This window comes from Myotis brandtii, unplaced genomic scaffold (assembly GCF_000412655.1).
Source record: "Myotis brandtii unplaced genomic scaffold, ASM41265v1 scaffold344, whole genome shotgun sequence".
Lineage (NCBI taxonomy): Eukaryota > Metazoa > Chordata > Mammalia > Chiroptera > Vespertilionidae > Myotis > Myotis brandtii.
In genome coordinates, this window is record NW_005363247.1 from 6,864,247 (window position 1) to 6,885,717 (window position 21,471).

Here is a 21,471-nt window from a genome sequence, read left to right on the forward strand (position 1 = left end):
TCCCACCCCCCGCCGGCCTGCTTGCCCCCAACTGCCCTCCGCTCCTGGCCTAATTGCCCCTAACCGCCTCTGCCTCAGCCCCACCACCATGGCTTTGTCTGGAAGGATGTCCAGGTCTCCCGGTCTAATTACCATATTACCCTTTTATTAGTATAGATATATATGTGGGAAGATTATTGTACTTGTATCTTATATGCACTGTATCTTTTTAAAGTAAAAAACATACAAAAAAACCTTCTCCTTCAAAGTGAAGGTCAGTTTATAACCAACAGCTGTTACACCTGGAAATAAGCAGCATGGGAGCCGGAGATGTTTTCACCCATCAGCCAATCAAGTGTGAGAAAGGAAGACCTGGAGAGATAAGAGTCTACTCTGCCAAAACGACGCTTCCACATTTTTAATGTGCAAAAATTGAAATGGATCTGCAAGTCACAATGACAGATACATAAATTATGCTTCCTTTTGTTGTGCCTATACAATTTCCCCAAAGCAGACATCAAACTTTCTATGGGACAACCAAATAATGTATCATTTCATATCCACATATTACTTATCAGTGAATATTTTCCTAATGTTTCATACTGTTTTAATTCCTTAATGTACATCTTTTAACTTCCTTAATGTACAGTAACTTGGGTATTTCTGTCCAATGCTGTTCTATATAGATTACCAAGTTGAAGGAAGTTTGTCAACTCTATAAAGTGAAAGAGTATAGCATTTTAAACTAAGGTTGTATTTTTATCCTAACCAGAAATTAATGCAAGAGACACCTTAAGAAATATGATATGATCCCAGATTGTGTTCCAAAAGTTTACTCATAAGCTGAACTGTATTTCTACCACAGAAAATGATTATCAGATGCCATCTAGTCTATAAACGTCTAATCAGTAATAGCCAAATGGTAGGGTAAAAATGAGCAGAAAAAGCACTATAATTCTCAAAAAAAAAAAATCTAACAAAAACAATGAAATAATATAAATGCTAAATATTGGTGCTTCAGGAAATAAGATTTAATGTAAGTTCTCTAATTAAGCTTATGTATAAACTCTGAAGGGAAATTTCAGCTACTTTTAAAATTTCTAGAATCTAATAGCACTGATTCACTGGGAATTTCCTTTGCTTTAAGCATACTGTTTAGCACCACTCCTTTGCTAACTAGGTTTAAATGGCAATTTTAAAACACTTAGCATAGGTCTACATGAAGTAAACTCTGTAAAAATTATACAGTGATTTAAGGTTCATAGTAACTGGACAATAATTTGAAAAGAAGGCAATAAACAAGAAGAGGATGTATGTACATCTATATCAAAAAGAATCACCTGAGATAGGATTGATAAGGTTTTTTTTTCCAGTCTTGCCTTCTAGAAAACCTGGATCTGAGGACCCTGGAGGCCAGAACTAGGAAACAGAGTTACTCTTTGACTACAGGCCTGGAGCTAAGGCTAACCACTCCACACCAGAGGTAAAGTTACCTTGTGAAGTGATCCCCAGGATGCGGATGGAGACCTAGAACTGAATCCCAGGCATTTAAGCAGATGAGAACAGCCTGCTCCGGAGGTAAAAAGGCTGAGTGCTGTCCTGAGAGCAGGAGGGCTCAGGCACTGGCTGCACTGGCATCTCGCAGCACAACTGGGCTAAGCCTACAGGCTGTTAAAAGCACAGAATCAGTTTGACACATGTGAGGATAAGAAATAAATGGGGAAAGAATGGCAAGTTGCCTAATCTTGTTTAAAAAAGAAATAAAGGGGAGAATCATTATTGGATTAATCTAGTGGTGCACAAACCTGAATGGGCATACGAATCTCTTAGGCATGCCCTTAAAATGCAGAGACCTAGGCCCCATCCTTAAATATTCTAATTGCACAGGTCTGAATGATGGAATATTCAGCCAAAGTTGGGAATTCATCAAATTAAAAGTAGTTCAACAGATTAACCTCTGAAGTAAAATTTAATTACAGAATATCATCAACTTATCTCACAAAGTAACATTGTGAAGGTGCTGGCTTGAAAAAACTACATACATAAAATACAACCACACATTTTTGTACAATAAATAATATATGTAAATGTTTAAAAACATTTTTAAAACACTAATTCAAAGTAAGTGACATCATTTTTTCAAAAATATATAAATGGCTTTTTGAAAAATTGAAATAAAATAAGTAAATGTGCTCTCAAAAATTTGAAATTTAAAAATTATATCTGATATTGATAGTATAAAGAAAATAAGACACTATATTTTTTATTTCAGAAAATTCAAGTATTTTCATAATTGAAGGAATTACATGATCAATTAAATATTGTCAGCATTATATTCCAAAATTTTCCATTCATTTTTTTTGAAATGCATACACCTGAATGTCTTGAATTATATAAACATGTCCATTAGCAATTTAATCATGCTTTATCAACAAATTCTGAGGTGAACTACTAGTAAAATAGGTCATAAAATTATTTGGATTTTATGATGAGCTGAACTCTAAAAATTCATAAAAGAAACTAAATTCTATAGTGTGCTAATTTGCTTTTGCATATAATTTAGAAACCAACTATTAAGGCTTTATTGTAAGGGATCACACAAAAAAATCCTATTGTGCATCATGCAAAAATGAAAAAAATAATGCTTTACAAATAACTGTTGAATAACTAAGGGAATCATGGTTTTTTCCTCTTATTACAGACTTCTCAAAATCAAAGCTGTTTTTCAGATTAAAGTTACATTAGAGTTTGTGGAAAATTACAGCCCTAGTTTAAGAACTTAAACATCTTTAGATTTAAAAAAAGCAATGAATAACACGTAGTTTTAAAAAAATGTTGCTTTGGGGAAGAGTATTGATTCATTGTTTCACTCTAAAAGCTTTTTCTTTGCTTGCTTTATATAAAAAATACATTGTTATTGTGAGGACAGTTTTTGATTCAGGTCCAGTACTCTTGTATCTCCATGAGTTTTGGCATTGTTTACCAGCACCTGTAGGAAATCACAAACAGGAACATTAGTATTTTGTTCATTAACAATATCTATATTTAGATTTATAGAAGCCAAATATGCCTAAGAGTAGCAGGCAATATTAAATTATACAAAAAATGTGACTGTGCAATCTTTCAGTCATATTTGCTGAAACAAACTGCTCAACCAGAGCAAAGATCAGAGATAAGCACAATTTATTCAAATGCTTAATTCGTGCAGATGCCAATATTTTGATTGTTCCACTGTGAGCACTGTATAAAATTAAAGGTTATGTTTGGCAGCTTTGTTTACAATACTGTCACCTCTAAATGCTTAGCCCCCAAAGACCATTTTATGCATAAAACTGTACAAATGACATTGTTCTCCTTTAAAACCACAGTTTAGGATCCAGGATCCAGGTTCTAGGTTCTGTTAAGAAGCTTTCGATGATTTTTAGCAATTCCACAAACTAGAAGATTTAATTTCAGTTGATCATTCTACTATTAATAGTTTTTGGTTGTTCATTTTCAAACACTGAAGAGACCGAGATTTGCTCTACTCACAAGGTAACAAGTTAGCCCTCCATGGTATTACTCATGGTATAGCCAACAACATGAGCATCAACATATTTGCATCTATTCTCCTTGCCCTCCAAGTCTCACGGGGTGACATGAATGGACACATATAATTTTCCCCAAACATTCTGGGGTGTATTACAAGAGGGGCACCCTGAGCCTAGGAGACTTGAGTCTTTTATAGCAGGCAGCAAGCAGGCCTATCCTTTGCTCTGGATGGAGACACATCTCTGTCTCCCAAGGCTGTCACTATACATACACCCTTGAAAAGATAGTCTGGAACAAAGGGCAGTCAGGCCCTCTGCTCATAGGATGTTCAGACATGCAACGGACCCAGGCATGGTGAACTGTCTCCCAAGATTCATGTAAGTTCTTCCTTTCTGGTTTGCAATATATTTGATTATAATGCTTTCTGCCTAACATTGTTTTCATTAATATTTCTTTAATATTATATGTTTCACTAAAAGGCAAACAGTATTTCAAATGCTGTAGATATTTTTTATAAGCTTCTCATTAATTTTTATTATGTTTTAAAAATTGCTGGCTGAAGTTATGAGAATCTGAACCCAATACATGTATTTATTATATAAACTATACTTTTAAAAAGAATTTTAGATACATGCATATATGTTTACATAGATACCAGAGTCATCCCATAAGAAGTAGAGCAGAAATTGTTCCATGCATTTTATAGAAAAAACAAGATGTAGTAAAATAACTTTTCTAAAGATAGTATGAATATGCCATTAAATTTTGCTACTTCTGAATGAATCTTGTCTACCTATTTGCTTCCACGGCAATAATCACAAGAAATTCCACAACAAGCACCGAGCACAACTGTCTATCTTCTCTTCTGCTACATCGCACATGAGGAGGATATACTTCCTACAGGTTAAAGCAGTAGTTCTCAGACAGGGATAATTTCAGCTCAGGGATACTTGCAATGTCTAGAAGACAATCTTGGTTGTCACAAGTTGGATAGAGGAAGGAGGACAGTGCTACTGCCAAAATCCTGCAATGCAGAGGACAGCAACCCTCACCCCTCTTCCAACAAAGGTCTAAGATGCTATATTCTGAATAAAATCAATGCCTTACATCAATGAGCTCGCCATCATTTTTGGCATGTAAGTGCCTCAGTAGGTACCAACGTGCAGTTGATACAATAGATTTGGGATAGCCAGGCTGATACACCAGTCTCTCCAAAAGTCGCCGTGTCTCTCTGGGAAAAAGATATTCACATTTAGTCCAAAGCATATAAATTAATATAAAATATTTCATATACTAGTCTCTCACACACATTATCTTTTTTATTCTTTTGTAGACCTGGTGCTAATTATGAATTTCTTATACTTATGACAATAAAGTTAATAATAATGGTTAACATTTATACAGTGCTTATTACGTGCTATGTATGCCTAGTGTTTTACAAATATGGTCACATTTAATATTCACAACCTTATAAGGCAGATTGCTGTTATTATTCCCATTAAGGCTCTTTCCAAATAGGATAAAGAAAAGGTCCCTATTTTATGAGCACTTCTGAGTGCTCTACCTCTAATCTTTTTTGAAAATAGGAAGAAGATAAAATAAATCAATAAATTATACATATATAGTGTAGAGTGGAATAAGAAAAAATACTCAACATCTATACTAGAGCCTAAATGTATAGTATCGGGCTTTTAGTTTATGTTTTCCAGGATGTGTACAATGTGGGAACTCACATAATAACAGAATGATTTACAGCTGTGTTCTAGTTTTTTTTCTTTCCTAATTTACCAACATCTATGACTCCAAAGACTTCTGTACTGGTAGAAGCAACATAAATAGTGGTAACTGAGAACCGCTGAACAGGAGGATCTTCTAAGTAGCACTGGTTTGAAGCAGGAGCTAAAGAATTTGTCTTGACGATGCTCTTACATAGAAACCACATAGTGAGCACACTGTTTTCTTAGGCTGTATGTTTATCTGGGATGATTTTAGTGGCGATAAAAATTATGAGAGGCACTAACAGATATTATGAGGCAAAGGGGGTTAAGGCCCTCTAAGTAACCCACACTGAGCACAATCAGAGGGAGTTCATTAGGAAACTTAAATTCTAGCCTAAAACATTTTTAGTAAAATCAGTTATATAAAAATTGGCCATAAATAAATATTAATAAATGGTGATGAAATTGCTGATTAGCCATGTCTTAATTCTTCCTTCACTCCTATTCTGTGATGCTAAATGTCTCTGCCATATATCTATATTCATTAAGCACTATGTCTACACTACCTATTCTGTGCCAACAGTGTATGCTTCTAAACCATGGTTTTACTTATGGCTGCCGTGGGTTATGTGTGATATCGATTAGAGCTAGATACTATTCTTAGTATTTTGAAACATTCTTGCCTGATTTATCATCCATATCACCTTGAAGTTTCTTTTTTATTTAATGTTACCTTTTCTTTTTTTAAAAATATGTTTTTATCGATTTTTTTAGAAAAAGAGGAAGGGAGAGGGATAGAGAGATGAAAATGTTGATGAGAGAAAAATCGATTGGCTGCCTCCTGCATGCCTCCTACTGGGAAACGAGCCCGAAACCTGGGCTTGTGCCTTGACAAGGAATCGAACCAGGGACCTCTTGGTTCATGGGTTGACACTCAACCACTGAGCCACACTGGCTGGGCTAAGTAACTTTTTAAAAATTTATTTCTGACCCCATCCCCACCCTCCAATAAAAAGATTGCTAATTTTTTTAAATCTGAGAAACTTTTGAATTTTCTAGATATAAAACTCACATTATTTATGTCTCTGCCTTTTCAATATGTATTACCTTTTTCATAGTGTATTGCCTTACAAGAACTTATCTCAATCAGCCTTGAACTTGGGTCTTTTCAGTTTTGTTTCTTTTTAGCATCCACATTACACAAGTGGCTCAACCTAAGACAGTAAAGAGCAAATTCCCAGGCCTTCTTCACTTGAAAATACTGTCATGCCAAATCTCATATTCTGTATTTGTGTACCAAACTATTTTTAAAAAACAAATGTAAAGCTTTATTTTCTTCCTTATTGGGTTACTAGAAATAGCCTTTCTAAAGTAGATGCAAATATATGAGTAATGACAAAGTTGTTAAACTCATTCTAAATCTTTCTTTGCTGACCAGCAGGATTAAAAGTAAAGAAATATTTCCAAGGGAAAAAAGTTAACAAAGATTCTTCACACCTTGCCCCCATTTTGCGGTTGAACTGTAACAAAGCTTGTAAAAGGATAGCCAGTGGACAAAAGCAAAGCTTCAAGGTCTCAGTTGTAGCTTCCTGAACCAAGGATGGCCAGTGATCATTTGAAATGTTGGCCTGTAAAAATAAAAAACAAATATCAAATCAAAGCTTTTGACATGTTTACCTTAAACGAATACAACTCAACTCTCACTTATTGAATGCCTATTTGTCCAAGTTGCCATGTAAATGCTATAGGGAGCATAATTCTACAAAACGATTGAGATCTGATCCTGCCCTTAAAGGAGCCACATAACAGAGTAGAGTGGAATAAAGGAAAGTTTCAACCAGGAGATATCACTTAAAAATGCTAAAATATTTGTTAAAAGAAAATGCACTATTGTATTATATAGGTGAATAAAATCTATCACTTACTAAGTCTATGGTCAACAAATATACAAGTGATAAATATAAAGCTAAATTTAACAAGTGATAAATATAAAGTTCCACATTTCAAAAATTATCTAAGGCGAGAGGAAAGGCTGAAATGAAATACTTGAACACACTACTGAATTATGCAAGAAGAAAAATGCATTTAAAAACTTTCATTAAAAAACTCAAATTGTAACCAAGATTTCATAATTACAGGTAGCTAGAATACACATTTTAATAAAGTTAAAATAATGAGTCAATGCATAATCCATTTAAGAAACTAAATGATAAAAGAAAAAGAGCAATAAACTTCGAAGGTAGTGTAGGCAATAGTAATCTGTGTAATTAAGAGGAAGCTATAAAGATAATGAATTTGAAAATAAAGAACAGAGGTTGTGAGGCATTATCTATAAAGGCAGGAGCAATGAGACTTTGGGCACACCTGACAAAAAAAATGTCAAAACCCATACTAATGTAATTATTCTGAATATATTTTTTAAACAAAAAACACAAATTCACTGGCTACTTTTATAATACACCCTATACATTCCAAGACCGCATATAAAGTATTCTGTAAAGTTAGCCCAAAGGTTATTATATAAGGTAACTGGTATGCTAAACAATGTGATTAGAATGCATTTATTCTTGTCTCCCATTATGTCTTTAGAATTTATTATATAAGGAAGATTTTTCCTCTGTTCCTAGATATAAATTTCAGTAGGCCCCATAATTCCTACAGCCATTTTTCTTACATTGATTTATAAACACGGTCATAATTAGAATGTCCTCTTCCTTTCAATACTTCAATCTTCATTTACTAGTAAAGGTAATATTTGCACCCAACTCCCATTTCCTCAGCGCCCAGCTAGGATATGGTTACAGGCAGCAGAAGATTGCTTGTTTGTCTTCCCAAAGCTCCCACCTTTTCTTGCTAATTGTGGTTTCAGGCCCATATACTAAAATACCAGAAGTCTGCATTTGACTGGTGCCATTGTAAGATGTTTAGCTCTCTAGACCTAACAAATAATTAAAGCCTTTTCTCATCCAGACTTTCTTGGCTTTATCAGAGATTCCCAACTTCATGAGTAGTTTCTTACCTGCAGGACAGTTATGTAACCTCTGGGGCCCAGTGCAAAATAAAAAAGCAGGGCCTTTTGTTAAGAAATGGTTAAGATTTTCAAGAAGGCAACTGTAGCACATTAAAATTAAACCAAGTGTGGAGCCCTGTGCAACTGCACAGGACACACACCCACGAAACAGTCCTGCTAATCTGAAGTTCCTCTGACTTGGGTGAATGTATGTTATTCCACTTAATCTTTTCACATCTTTACAATCTGGAAACCTCTAGCTTCCTTTCTCCTGAGATCTCATCACTCCTCTAGGTGGCCCTACTGGACAGGATCGAAGAGAACTCCACTCTACTCTCATCCTTGGCATCACTCATTCCTGGCTCTGAGAAACGCCAGGAGCACAGCTGGTCCCATGCTGCTCCTGCACTGCCTCCATCCTGTACCTGAACATATGCTCCTTCCCACCTCTGGGATTCACTCACTGCCGTTCACTCTCTCCCAGAAGCTTGCAGTCACTTCCCAAAACACAAGCAACTCTTTTTCTCGGTGCTACCACAGCAGATGGAGAGCCATGGCTTCTGAGGAAGGGGTCAGATACCTGTCCATGTGCGTTGAGACATGTGCCTCCAGGACCTCAAAGGTCACACACCAAGGCCTCCCTCTCTCTGACAACCCTTCCTTCCTCGTCTTGGTGGGCATTTCTGTGTGGAAATGTGCCAGAGGGAAGATGGTGAAGGCATCGGGACTCTAAGGAAATGTCTTCACAATCCTTCTCCAGCTGCAATCTTCTAGTCTACAGCTTTCGGTTTAATATTCTATTCATATTACCACACATACAGTAGGCTCTTTTAAAACAGTCTAATTTTAATATACCCCTCTTCTGCACACTGCCATCTAGCCACTATAGAAATATGGCATCTCCTTATAATAATTGTTGGGTGTCTAATCTTACTGGTATAACTTATACTCTTTTAGTCTCACTTATTTTTTGTTAATTAATAAAAATTATTTAGTGGTGTGCTTGATTTAGATAGTGCCTTAAGGTTCACAAATACATTTGTAAATGTTATGTTATTTGATATTCATAACAACTCTATAAGAAAGCAAAGCAGTTATCTCCACTATTACAAAAACAAAAAAGTGAAGGGGGCAGTCTCTAAACAGCTTACTTGGCTGTTTCACAGGTAGTGAAAACCAGGAGCCAGGTTTTTAGAAAAAGCACTTTTGTGGTGGTAGTTGGGGGTTAGGGCAGGCATATAAGGTTATAACAAACTGCAAGCTAATTTCCCCATCTGTAAAATAGGGTTATTGTGCTTATTAAGTTAGTTAATATGTGTGAAGCACTATAACACACTATAACAGTGTCAAGCACAAGCTAAGTGCTAGATATGTTTGCTGTTATTGTTTTATTCCAGGTCAGATTTAATTTCCAAGCATCAGAACAAACAAATAAAACAAGCAAACCACTAAATAATTTGTTAACTAAATAATGTTAGACTAAAGAATATATACTTCTCCAGTTCACATATTCAAGAGCATTTATAGGTGCTGTGTGGCTTCCACAGCTCACCAGCTACCGACGTCACAAAGACCTTTGTTAAATATAAACATGGGACAAACAAAACATTTAGTGGTATACAATTACCATTAACCAGGATTTCTTTCCACCCAAATCACCTCAAATTGACTACCATTATTACTTGTGCATTTATTCAAAAACCATTTATTGAGGAGCTTTTGGGTACAAGGCAGAGTGGTAAAGCAAGGTGGCAAAGATGACCAAAACATGTCCCCTGACCTAAGGAACCCCCAAATCTGCTCGATAGCACCAAAGCTAAAAATGTCCTAATTCTTATATTTCTTTGCCAATTGTCTGGTTAAAACAAGTAAACAATATTGACAGTGGATTACTATTGTGAAAGTATGAGTGAATTCAGGCCTGTCTATGACAATTTCTTCTAATCTTTTAAAACAAAACAAAAATGACAGTTTACCTTTTAATTACAGAAGTAACATGCATATGAGAAAAAATTCAAACACTATCAAAGGAAATAAAAAATAAATCCTCTACCATTCCTTAAAGACCCCCCAGTGCTATATTATTCAAAGTAACTTTTATATCTTTTATATAAAAATATGTACACACATACACAAAATGCAGAGATATATACTCTTAAAAATATATACCACACCCAAATAAAATACCAGACACCTTGTTTTGCAGTTTGCATCCCCACACATCAATGTAAACACTTATCTTGAAGAGTTTTCCACGTTAGCATATAATACTTTTAGATTAATAAGCCTAAAATAGGATGTCAAGTCAAAAATTACCAGATATCCCTTTTACAGAATGTCAAATTGAACCGAGAAATGAGTGAAAATGTTAATTATTGGCATCTTTGCCACATATGAGTGACTGGGTTAATTCTAACTTAAATCACCAAGAACAAAAATGTATATTCTACCATAAGCCAACTTAAAATTGGAATCTTTGTTTTTTTTCTCCAAACACTGAGAAGGTTTGGCTAGAGTCTATGGGGTTTATGTTACTCTTATGGCCACCAAGAACCCAAATACAAAGTTTATCAGGAGACCACACTAGAAGGCAATGAAACAACAGGAACTCACTAGGATATCACTATAGAAAAAGCTTTCACCTGAAAGAAAAATAAAAGAATCAATTTTCATGATCACAATTACAATAAGGCCTTACCATGCAGACTTCTAATGCGAGCAGTGCTAGCCTCAACAGACTCGACAGCTTCCCACTCCAACTGCCCTGCTGGGATGCGACTTGTAGACTCTTCCTATAACACATCTCTGCAGCACTCATCATTCCTTGAGACTGATATATGTGCGCCAACCACTGAGAAATAGAAAAAAGAAGCACCCACAGGGTTTTAGTTTAGTACACAATGTGATATTCTACTTTCAACAAATTCAATAAACTTTGATGAAGTTACTTTTTAAAAATTATTGGTAAGTTTTGTGCCCAAAAACCAAAAATCCCAGGTTAAGAGAGGGAACAGCATTCAACAGGAAGAAATAACACTCCTACATTTGTATACACCTAATAACACAGAATTTATGAAACAAAAATTGACAGAAATAAAAGGAAAAATAGACAAATCCTTAATCACAGTTGGAGATTTGAACACACCTATCTCAACAATGATTTTTTTTAAAAGACAAAAATTAGTAAGGGTATAGAATATCTTACATAATAAAAGCCTAATATGCTAAGTGTCCAACTGTTAGATTGTTCGACCAGTCGCTATGATGCGCTCTGACCACCAGGGGGCAGACGCTCCGACCAGTAGGTTAGGTTGCTGCTGGGGTCCGGCCAATCAGGGCTGGGTGAGACTAGCCGGACATGCCCTGGAGCCCTCCCGCGGTCCCTCCCCAGCCAGCCAACCTCCCGCAGTCCCTACCTGGCCAGCCGGCCCAGATTGGCCCTGATCAGGACCGGGCAAGACGGGTCCCTCCCAGGCCCCGATTGTGCACCAGTGGGGTCCCTTGACCGGCCTGCACCCTCTCGCTATCCGGGACCCCTAGGGGGATTGTCAGAGAGCCGGTTTCGGCCTGATCCCCACAGGCCAGGCTGAGGGACCCCACCGGTACACAAATCCATGTACTGGGCCTCTAGTTTAAATATAATGAACCAGCTTGATTAAATGAAATATTTAGAAGACTATACTCAATAACTTCAGAATACATATTTGCAAGAACTTTAAGAGAATGAAAAATTATAAGGCAAACACTCTCATGAATAGAAGCACAAAAATTCTAAACAAATGTATTAACAAATTGACCCCAGCAATATGTAAAAGGAACATATACCCTATGACTCAACAAAAGATGCATCCAAGGATGGACACAGCCAGTATTAATCAGAATAGCCAAAAGTTGCAAATAATCCAAATGTCAACAGTAAAAGGAATATATATTATATTTATAAAATGAAATAAAAAAAACCTATAGCCACATGAACAACTAAATTAATCTCCTAAATATGATGTTGAATGAAAGTAACCATATACAAAAGAATGTTCCATTTATATGAAATTCAAAAACAGACAAAACTAGATAGAAGTGCTAGAATAGTAGGCCCTCCTCTTGCTTTGAAATGGGGGAAACCAAAGGTGAGGCATGGGAGAGGCAGGCAGGTTGATGGAAATGCTCTGTATCTTGATATAGGTAGGACAGCCCTAGCCGGTTTGGCTCAGTGAATAGAGTGTCAGCCCACCGACTGAAGAGTCTTGGGTTTGATTCCAGTCAAGGGCATGAACCTTGGTTGCAGGCTCAATCGCCCAGGGCCATGTGGGAGGCAACTAATTAATGTTTCTCTCTAACATAGAAGTTTCTATCTCTTTCTCCCTCTCTTCCACTCTCTCTCTAAAAATCAATGGAAAAATACCCTCCGGTGAGGAACAACAACAACAAAAAAGGTATACATATGTAAAAATGTAATGAGTGGTATCTTAAATATTGTTTACACTTCATTCTTTGTGAATTATATGATAACACACACACACTATCTCTTTATTTGACAAGGTATTTTTACCTTTGAGAAAGAATATGAGTGAGGTCATCAATATCCAGTTGACCTTAATTAAAGTATCTTAACTCTCACATGGCAAGCTTACTCTAAGAGAAGAAAAGAAGCACCATTTTTCTTCAAGGATTAAAGAGGAGACTTAGCTAGCATAAAAAATGCCATTAGATAATCTTTTTAAGCAGGGACAAGAAAAAGTTCATATAATGAAAGATTGGAATATAAAACTATTGTAGTAAAATAAACTTCTATAAAATCTACATTAAAAAGCCCTTTGAAACTTCCTCTGGGATGCAGAGGGAAATATAATCAATTGAATAAAGTAATTATGTGCTTTTTATATTTTAAAATCATTAAGAATAAAGCACATACTCATCATTGTGTATTTGTCATTGTGGATAACCAGAGTCAGCTAAAAGGGCAGACAATCTGTTGATCCAGACATCATTCCTGAAAATAACTATTTCTAAAAGCACTAAATTACCACTGAAATCTTGGACATGAGTGAACTGTAAAGTAGCTAAGGAAATTAAACATCATTATAGTAACATTGTGAAAATGTTTGTAATACTTCTTTAACTCTCTTACATCAACCCCATGCAAAAGATAGTATTTTCAGCATTATTTTAAATTAAGAAAACTTATAATCAACAATTAAGAAAGCTTTAAAGTCTTATAGCAACAGATCCAAAATTAGTATTCAACTTCCTTAGTTCCTTTAATCACAGGACCCTTTAAGTCTTGAAAATGAGAAATTTATGGTGAGTTCAAAGGCAAGACAAATAAAAATGGAGCATATCCCTGACCTCAGCTAATTCAGAGTATTTTAATTCAGCGATCATTGTAAGAAAGGAGAGGATGTACCTGCCATGCTGGAACGGAGGTTGAGTTGGACATAACAGTTTTTTGCAGCTCTTCAAGGACAGCATCAGGGAGAGGCTTTTGTGATTCCAGGAGTGGTTTACACTGCACTTGTCTCAAAAGTAAGATAACAGCTGGCTGATCAGGGTTACTTTTTAAATTCTAAATGTAAACCCCAGATAGAAATACATAAAATAGGTTAAAATAGGTTAAATGTTAAATGTAACAGGCAATTAAGCTATTCCCCATGTTGGTGGGGGGGGGGGAATCTAAATTTGACCTTTTCTTATTAAAATTATAAATAACTGAAAAAGTAAAATAAATAAAACACTGAACATCTTGGGAATATCAAACTCTACATATAAATAATCTTTAAAATCTATAATGCCATTATTATAATTTATAAGTCATGTATTATAGATTTATGTTACCTTCACTTGGTTTATTCTCAAGTGATAAATTTTAAATTAAGAAAACTTATAATCAACAATTAAGAAAGCTTTAAAGTCTTACAGCAACAAATCCAAAATTAGTATTCCTAAGAACTTTAAGTTCTGAATGTAAATGACAGAACTAAGAATATATAAAATTAACAGTGAAGGCTAACACTACACCTTACTGGAAAAAACAATCCTATGTGCCCTGACCGGTTTGGCTCAGTGGAAAAAACAATCCTATGTAAAAAAGAAAGAGGTATAATTTTTTATCTTCTTGAACCTCTAGGTATTCATTGCATGTCCTTCCATCAGGCACAGACTTCATACACATTGGGAGTAAGAGAAATGACCCATTTACCAATTTACCAAGCATGCGCATACATACATAAGTGTGTTGAATACATGTATATGTATCTCCTTCCATATATACATATGGAAGAACTTAAAGAAAGTTCTCTACCAAAATCCTTCCACTATTGTATTAAATATTTCTTCCTTTATAGCTTGTCTCTCAGTAACATGTTTCTTTCTATTTTTTATTTTATTTTTTTACTAATTAGGTCATAGTCTTAAATGTATTTATTTCTAAAATGTACTTGATTGCTTTTTTTTTCTAAGTAAGAGACTGGAACAACAAAATGACAGGAAAGGTTCATAAAAGTACTTCTTATTCTGTCAGATATAGCATAGCCAACTGTCAATTTATGATTATTAAACTCTCACTATAAAATACTAACCTGTACTGAACAGAGATGGAATTTCTTAAGTAAAAGAAAAAATTTATTATTCTGCTTTTCAGAGAATTCAAGGGCCAAAGAGGTCTTCAAAGACCCATTCTTCTTTCTCTGAAAAATTTATATTGCTCTTTCAAAAAAATTTCTAGGAAGACAACACAATCTCCCTGGTAAACATTTATGAAACATAACATTTTCAGGAAAAGTGATGCTTAAAACTCTCCTAACCCATTATATTATTTCTGAGTAGATGTATAAAACTGATCTATTCATTCAGTAATTATTTATTGAGCCCTTACTATGTGCTAGGTACGGTGCTAAGAATTTACTCACAGAGCCTATTATTCAGGAATGTAAAAACTACACTCTGAAAAGAGTAAGCAGAAATAAAATAAAAATATTGCCCCCCTAAAGGTACCAAGGAAAAAAATCTATTAAGAGCTTGGATCCTAGAGTCAAACAAATGCGAGTTCAAACGGCAACTCCATCAATTTGTAGCTGTGAGCTTCTGTGCAAATTCCTCTCTGAGCCCTATTTTTTCCATTTGTAAAAATGGGGATAATTATAAATACCTTTGCCATAGGATTGTTGTGAAATTCAAATACAAACTACTAAATGTAGTGACTGGCTTGTGGTAAATACTCAATAAATGTTGGGTGCTATCAATAATAAATGTTAGGGGCTATCATCATGATTATCATCACATCACCACTACCACCACCACCAGCACCACTACCACCACCACACTACCGTGTGCTCTTTAAATAGCATGCACTCTATCTGAAGTTATTTTCCAAATAGGATAAGAATCTATAAAACTCAATGGTCAATTCCATAACAATACCTTTGTGCAAAGGGCTTCAGCTTCTGATATTCTTCCTGTGTCTACTAGGCCTGTGACAGCTTGGGAGAGAGACCACTTTTCCAGAGATTCGTTGTAACTTTCGAAGAATTCTTTGTCTTTAACTATAAACAAAAAATGTCATTGTTACGTTTTCTGCAATTTATAATGTGTTCACAGAGAAGTAAATAGTTGCTAATAAGGATCACAATAAGACTTAGGTAAATTTTTTAAACTTACATGAACCACTGGAATACCATAGACTATCCTATTATGAAATAGGTTTCTGAAAAGTTTCATGGTAGGAATATTTGTGATAACATAAGACCTCACATACTTGTGACATATTAAAAATCACTACATCCATAGTAAAAGTAAAAATAATTCATTGAAAAAATTAAAGACTGCAATATAACTGACATACAATAAGTTGCACATATGCACATATTCAAATTGTACAATTTGATGAGTTTTAACATAAGTAAACATCTGTGAACCATCACACAGTCAAGACAATGAACATACTCATGACCAAAAGTCTCCTTCTGTCCCTTTTTAATCACTTCTGCCCCCAACTGACATTACTCCTTTTACTTTATGTCCATAAACAACCACTAATCATTTTCAGTCAAAATAGATCAGTTTGCATATTCTAAAATTTCTTACAAAATAAAAAAGCATATACTCTTTGTGTAGCACAGTGGTTCTCAACCTGTGGGTCGCAACCCCTTTTGGGGTCGAATGACCCTTTCACAGGGGTCACCTAAGACCATCGGAAAACACATATATAATTACATATTGTTTTTGTGATTAATCACTATGCTTTAATTATGTTCCATTTTTAACAATGAAATTGGGGGTCACCACAACATGAGGAACTGTATTAAAGGGTCGTGGCATTAGGAAGGTTGAGAACCACTGGTTTAGCATCCTTCACAATTGTTAACATAGTAAATGACATTCATTCTCAAATGTCAAAGCAACATTGCATTCCTAAGACAAACTGCCCTTGATCATGATGTAATGTCTTTGTCCGGTTTGCTATCATGGTAATTTTGTCTCAGAAGTTAGAAAGTGTTACCATTCAACTTTCTGGTATTACTTCTTCCTTAAATGTTTGGTAGAATTCATTAGTGGTCCTGGAGTTTTCTTTGTGAGAGGATTTTTTAACTATAAATTCAGTGTCTTTATCAGATACTAGAGGCCTGGTGCACAAATTCGTGCATAGGTGGAGTCTGGCTGGCCCCACCCCCTGGTCGAACTCCTGGTCAAGGGGACAATTTGCCTATTAGCCTTTTATTATATAGGATAAAGCTATACAGTTTATCTCTTCTTTAGTAAGCTTTGTGTCTTTTAGGGAATTTGTCTATTTCATCTAAGTTGCCAAATTTAATGGCATAAAGTTGTTCATAAGCCTTTTAATGGCTATAGTAATGTACCCTTTCATTCCTGACATTGGTAGTATCTTTTTTTTTTTCCTGATGTCTGCCTAGAGGTTTATCAATTATATTGATCTTCTCAAAGACCTAATTTTTGCTTCTGTTGATTTTCTGTTTTTATTTCATTGATTTCTGCTCTTCATTATTTCTTTTTGTCTGCTTACTTTGGGATTAATTTTCTCTTCCCTTTTCTAGTTTCTTAAGGTAAATGTGAGGTCACTGATTAGAAGCCTTTCTTATTTTACAATGTAGTCATGTAATGTTATAAATTTCCCTAAAAATAGTGCTTTAGTAGCATTGTAGAATTTTGATACGCTGTTTTTAAATTTTCATTCAATTCAAAGCATTTTCTAATTTCCCTTCTGATTTATTCTTTGACCTAGATTATTTAGAAGTATGTTAGTTTCTTACTATTTGGTAATTTTCCAGATATGTTTTGTTACTGATGTCCAATTTAATTTCATTGTATTAAATAATATACTTTGTAAGATCTGAATCCTTTTCAATTATTTACATCTGTTTCCTGGCCCATAATATCATATATTTGGATAAATATTCTTTGTACAATTGACAACAATATGCATTCTACTGTGGTTAGAAGTGTTTTACAAACACCAGTTAAGTAAAATTAGTTGACAGTCTTGTTCAAGTCTTTATTATGTCTTTACTGATTTTTCTGTCCAATTGTTCTATCAATTATCAAGACAGTGTTGAAACTTTTAACTATAATTGTGGATTTGTCTATCTCTCCTTTTGGTTCTACTTGTAAGTTTCTGCTCCATGCATTTTTTTTTCAAAAAAAAATTTTTTTTTACTATCTTACTATGAAATACCATGCATATTTTATGTCTTTTAAAGTTCTGTTAATCAGTGCCTAAATGTTTACTACAGGCATTCTCAGAGATATTGCGGGTTCATTTACAAACTACTACAATAAAGTGAGTCACATAAATTTTCTGGTTTCCCAATGAATATAAAAGTTACGTATATACTATAGTGTAGTCTATTAAGTGTGCAATAGCATTATGTCTAAAAAAACAATGTACATACATTAATTAAAAAATACCTTTTTCTAAAACTGCTAATCAGCTTCTGAGCCTTCAGTGAGTTGTAATCTTTTTGCTGGTAGAGGTCTTGCCTCAATATTGATGACTACTGACAGATCAGAATGGTGGTTGTTAAAGATTAGGGTGGCTGTGACAATTTCTTAAAATAAGACAATAATAAAGTTTGTCACATTGATTGACTCTTCCTTTCACTTAACACTTAGAGGCCATTGTAGGGTTATTAATAGTCTAATTTCAATATTTATTTCAGGAGAGAGATGGGGAAATGGAGAGCCGGTGGAGCAGTCAGAACACATACAACATTTATTAAGTTTGTCATCTTATATGGGTGTGGTTGGCGGTGCCACAAAACAAAACAATTACAGTATCACAGATCACCAACACATATAGTTATAATGAAAAAGTTTGAAATGTTGTGAGAATTACCAAAATGTGACAGAGACATGAAGTGAGCAAATGCTGTTGGAAAAATGGTGCAGAAAGACTTGCTCAACACAGGGTTGCTTCGAACCTTCCATTTGAAAAGAACACAGTATCTGCAAGTACTATAAACCAAAGTGCAATGAAAGGAGGTAGACCTATCTTGTTACGTCCTCTTGATGAACTGATTCCATTGTGAAATGACCCTCGTTATCACTGAAATATTCTTTGCACTGAATTCTAATTTGTCCGAAATTAACATGGCCACTCCAACTTTCTTTTGATTAGTGTTGGCACGGTGCATGTATTTTTTTCCATCCTTTTACTTTTTAGGCTCTTTTTACCTTCATATTAAACACAGATTTATATTTTGTCTATATGTTTCTTTTTGGCAGTAGTTGGCTCCTGCTTTTTTATACAATTTGTCAATCTCTGCCTTTTAAGTGGGGTATTTAGGCCATTTATATTGAATTTGATTAGTAATATGGCTGGGTTTAACTCTAATGTGTTATTATCTATATCATAAAATGCCTGTGGTCTTCACGTCGTAACACAGAACGACCACAACCAGACTCACTAGGAGACGAGTGCGGGTAGGCGGGGCCGCGTGATTTCGTGCGCTGAGCTTTATATTTGCTCCATCTATTCTTTGTTCCCTTTTCCTCTTCTTTTGGATGATTTTTTATTATTCCAGCTTATCTGCGTTGGTGGTTTATTAGCTATAACTCTGTTTTTTTTAGTGTCTATTTTAAGGTTTAGAGTATTCATCTTTCACCTGTTACAATTTACCTTTAAATAATATTACACTACTTTACTGATAGTACAAAAATTTTACAACAAAATACTTCTATTTTTCCCCTCTTGCCCTTTGTGGTATTGTTACTATACATGCTTTAAGTAATCCATTACATTCTAAAGAGATTTTTATCATGTGTCATTTGTATATATGTTTCTACTGATGGATTTTCCCCCTTATTCTGGGTGGTATTTTTCTGCTTCTTTGCATACCTATTAAATTTTAACTGGATACTATCCATTGCAAATTTTACCTTGTTGAATGCTAGATATTTTTGTATTACTATAATGTTCTTAAGTTTTGTCCTGTAAGCAATTCTGCTTCTTAAAAATGATTTAATCTTTTCAAGGCTTATTTTAAACTTTGTTAGATAAGACCATAACAGCCTTTAGTGTAGAGCTAATTTTTCCCACTACCTATTGGTGATATTCTTCTGAGTACTTTATCCTGAATTTATCACTACAAAATGCTGTTTTAAACTTACTTGAAGCAGAAACAGCAGATAACAGTGCCAAGTACAAATCCATCCTTTTTGGCTGAGTGTTGTTCACTAGAGCCAGTTTATCATCAGCATAACAAGCTGCCATTAGCCCAGCCCAGATAGCAGGATCACCTAAACATAGGAAATAGAGTTAGAGGCCTTGTTAATATTAACATGTTACTAAAAAAAAATACCAAAAAAGATAGTTTACAAACACACACACAAATTATTTTTATCTACAAAAATTCCATTTTCTTAAAATTAAATTATACTTGTTTTCAGAAGATGCATTACTATATTCATCCTTCAACATTTGCCATTGTTATCAAACATGTCAGAGGATGAGAAATATCCTATTAAGCTTTTCTTCCAAGGATAGTTCGGTTGCCTAGACTGCTATGTTACTGTGGAAAGGTCAATTATAGTCACTTTCATTGGACAAGTCTCATACAAGCATGCAATTTCATCAATCAGTCCGTTTTAAAGGCTCAGTCATAGGTAAAGCAAGGTAACAATTTCTCAGTTCTTAAGAAAAGTTTGAGCCAAAATAAAAGCTCATGACAACTATATTTTACCTATGTTCTAACAGCCAAGCATGAAAGTCACTTTAACATTCCAAGGGAAGCAATTATAGTATTATATATCTTTTCATTCATTTGATCTTTCCTTTCTTCCTCCACACCTTGATAGAAGCTTCATGGCATTAGGGGAAAGACTGATAGAAGCAGGTTAAGGAGGTAATAATACCTAGAAAGAGATTATGAGCACAAACTCCTCTTTATAACAAAAGTAGTTGTGAAAAAAGAAGCTAGGAACTTAGGTTTTTAAAATTTGTTTAATTTTTTATTTTATAAAGAACATTTTGCAGTTCAATTCAGTGGTTAATATTTTAGTCTTGCTACTCTTGAAAAGCAAATAAATAATTTAAATTTTCCACAAGGGGGTGCTAGTTAACAATACAGTCATTTAAGCATACATTTTTAGCTTCAATTTTATATTTTTTCATATCTAACTGCCCCATTTAGCATGTTTCCTATCAAATGTCTGAAATCTATATCTATTTCATTTATAGATTATTAGTGTTACTGTTAATGGTACAAGAAACATTAGAAGTCTAATACAGATGAAAAACTTTTGCAAAAAAATTATATATCTCCATATTACAAAATAATTTCTGTCCCAGATAACTACCTTATTTTAAATAACATAAGACATATTCAAATTCCAGAATAAGGAAATGGGGACCATTCCCTAGAATTTATAATGTGGCTTAGTATTAGCTTTGGGTTTAGGTCTAACACTGACACTTAACTATGTGGCAGCTTTTCCTTTCAGACTCATTTTTCTATAAAACAAGGCAACTGAACATGCTATCAGGTTTACAGTACTACCAACTGATATGGACCCAATTTCTGAATATTGATTTACTAAGATACTGAAAAACAGATTCCTTTAGGGCTTTCTAGTATTTAGATTTTGGTGGAGCAAATAGACATTAGTTGCTAGATATTTCTTCTATCTTAATTCAAAAGAATTGCTGTTTTCATTAACTCTTTCATAGATAATCGGCAACTCAAATTCCCTTGGAAACAAAGTAATAATATAAATACTTTAAAT

General features: G+C 34.6%; 1 protein-coding gene across 4 annotated transcripts in view; it reads right to left on the reverse strand.

Moving 5' to 3' along the window:
* Window positions 1-2,226: 2,226 nt before the first annotated feature.
* TTC37 (tetratricopeptide repeat domain 37) overlaps window positions 2,227-21,471 on the reverse strand; it is a 73,087-nt gene continuing 53,842 nt past the window's right edge. For 3 of the 4 annotated variants that reach the window (XM_005871515.2, XM_005871516.2, XM_014543981.1), the window contains 7 exons: window positions 19,858-19,986; window positions 15,655-15,776; window positions 13,643-13,801; window positions 10,937-11,089; window positions 6,726-6,856; window positions 4,618-4,741; window positions 2,227-2,968 (listed from right to left, as the gene is read on the reverse strand). In XM_005871515.2, the coding sequence (XP_005871577.1) occupies window positions 2,894-2,968; window positions 4,618-4,741; window positions 6,726-6,856; window positions 10,937-11,089; window positions 13,643-13,801; window positions 15,655-15,776; window positions 19,858-19,986 (893 nt within the window). In that variant the 3' untranslated portion in view covers window positions 2,227-2,893. Of the gene's footprint in view, window positions 2,969-4,617; window positions 4,742-6,725; window positions 6,857-10,936; window positions 11,090-13,642; window positions 13,815-15,654; window positions 15,777-19,857; window positions 19,987-21,471 lie in introns of those variants that run through there. The other variant, XM_014543982.1, reaches the window with a different exon arrangement.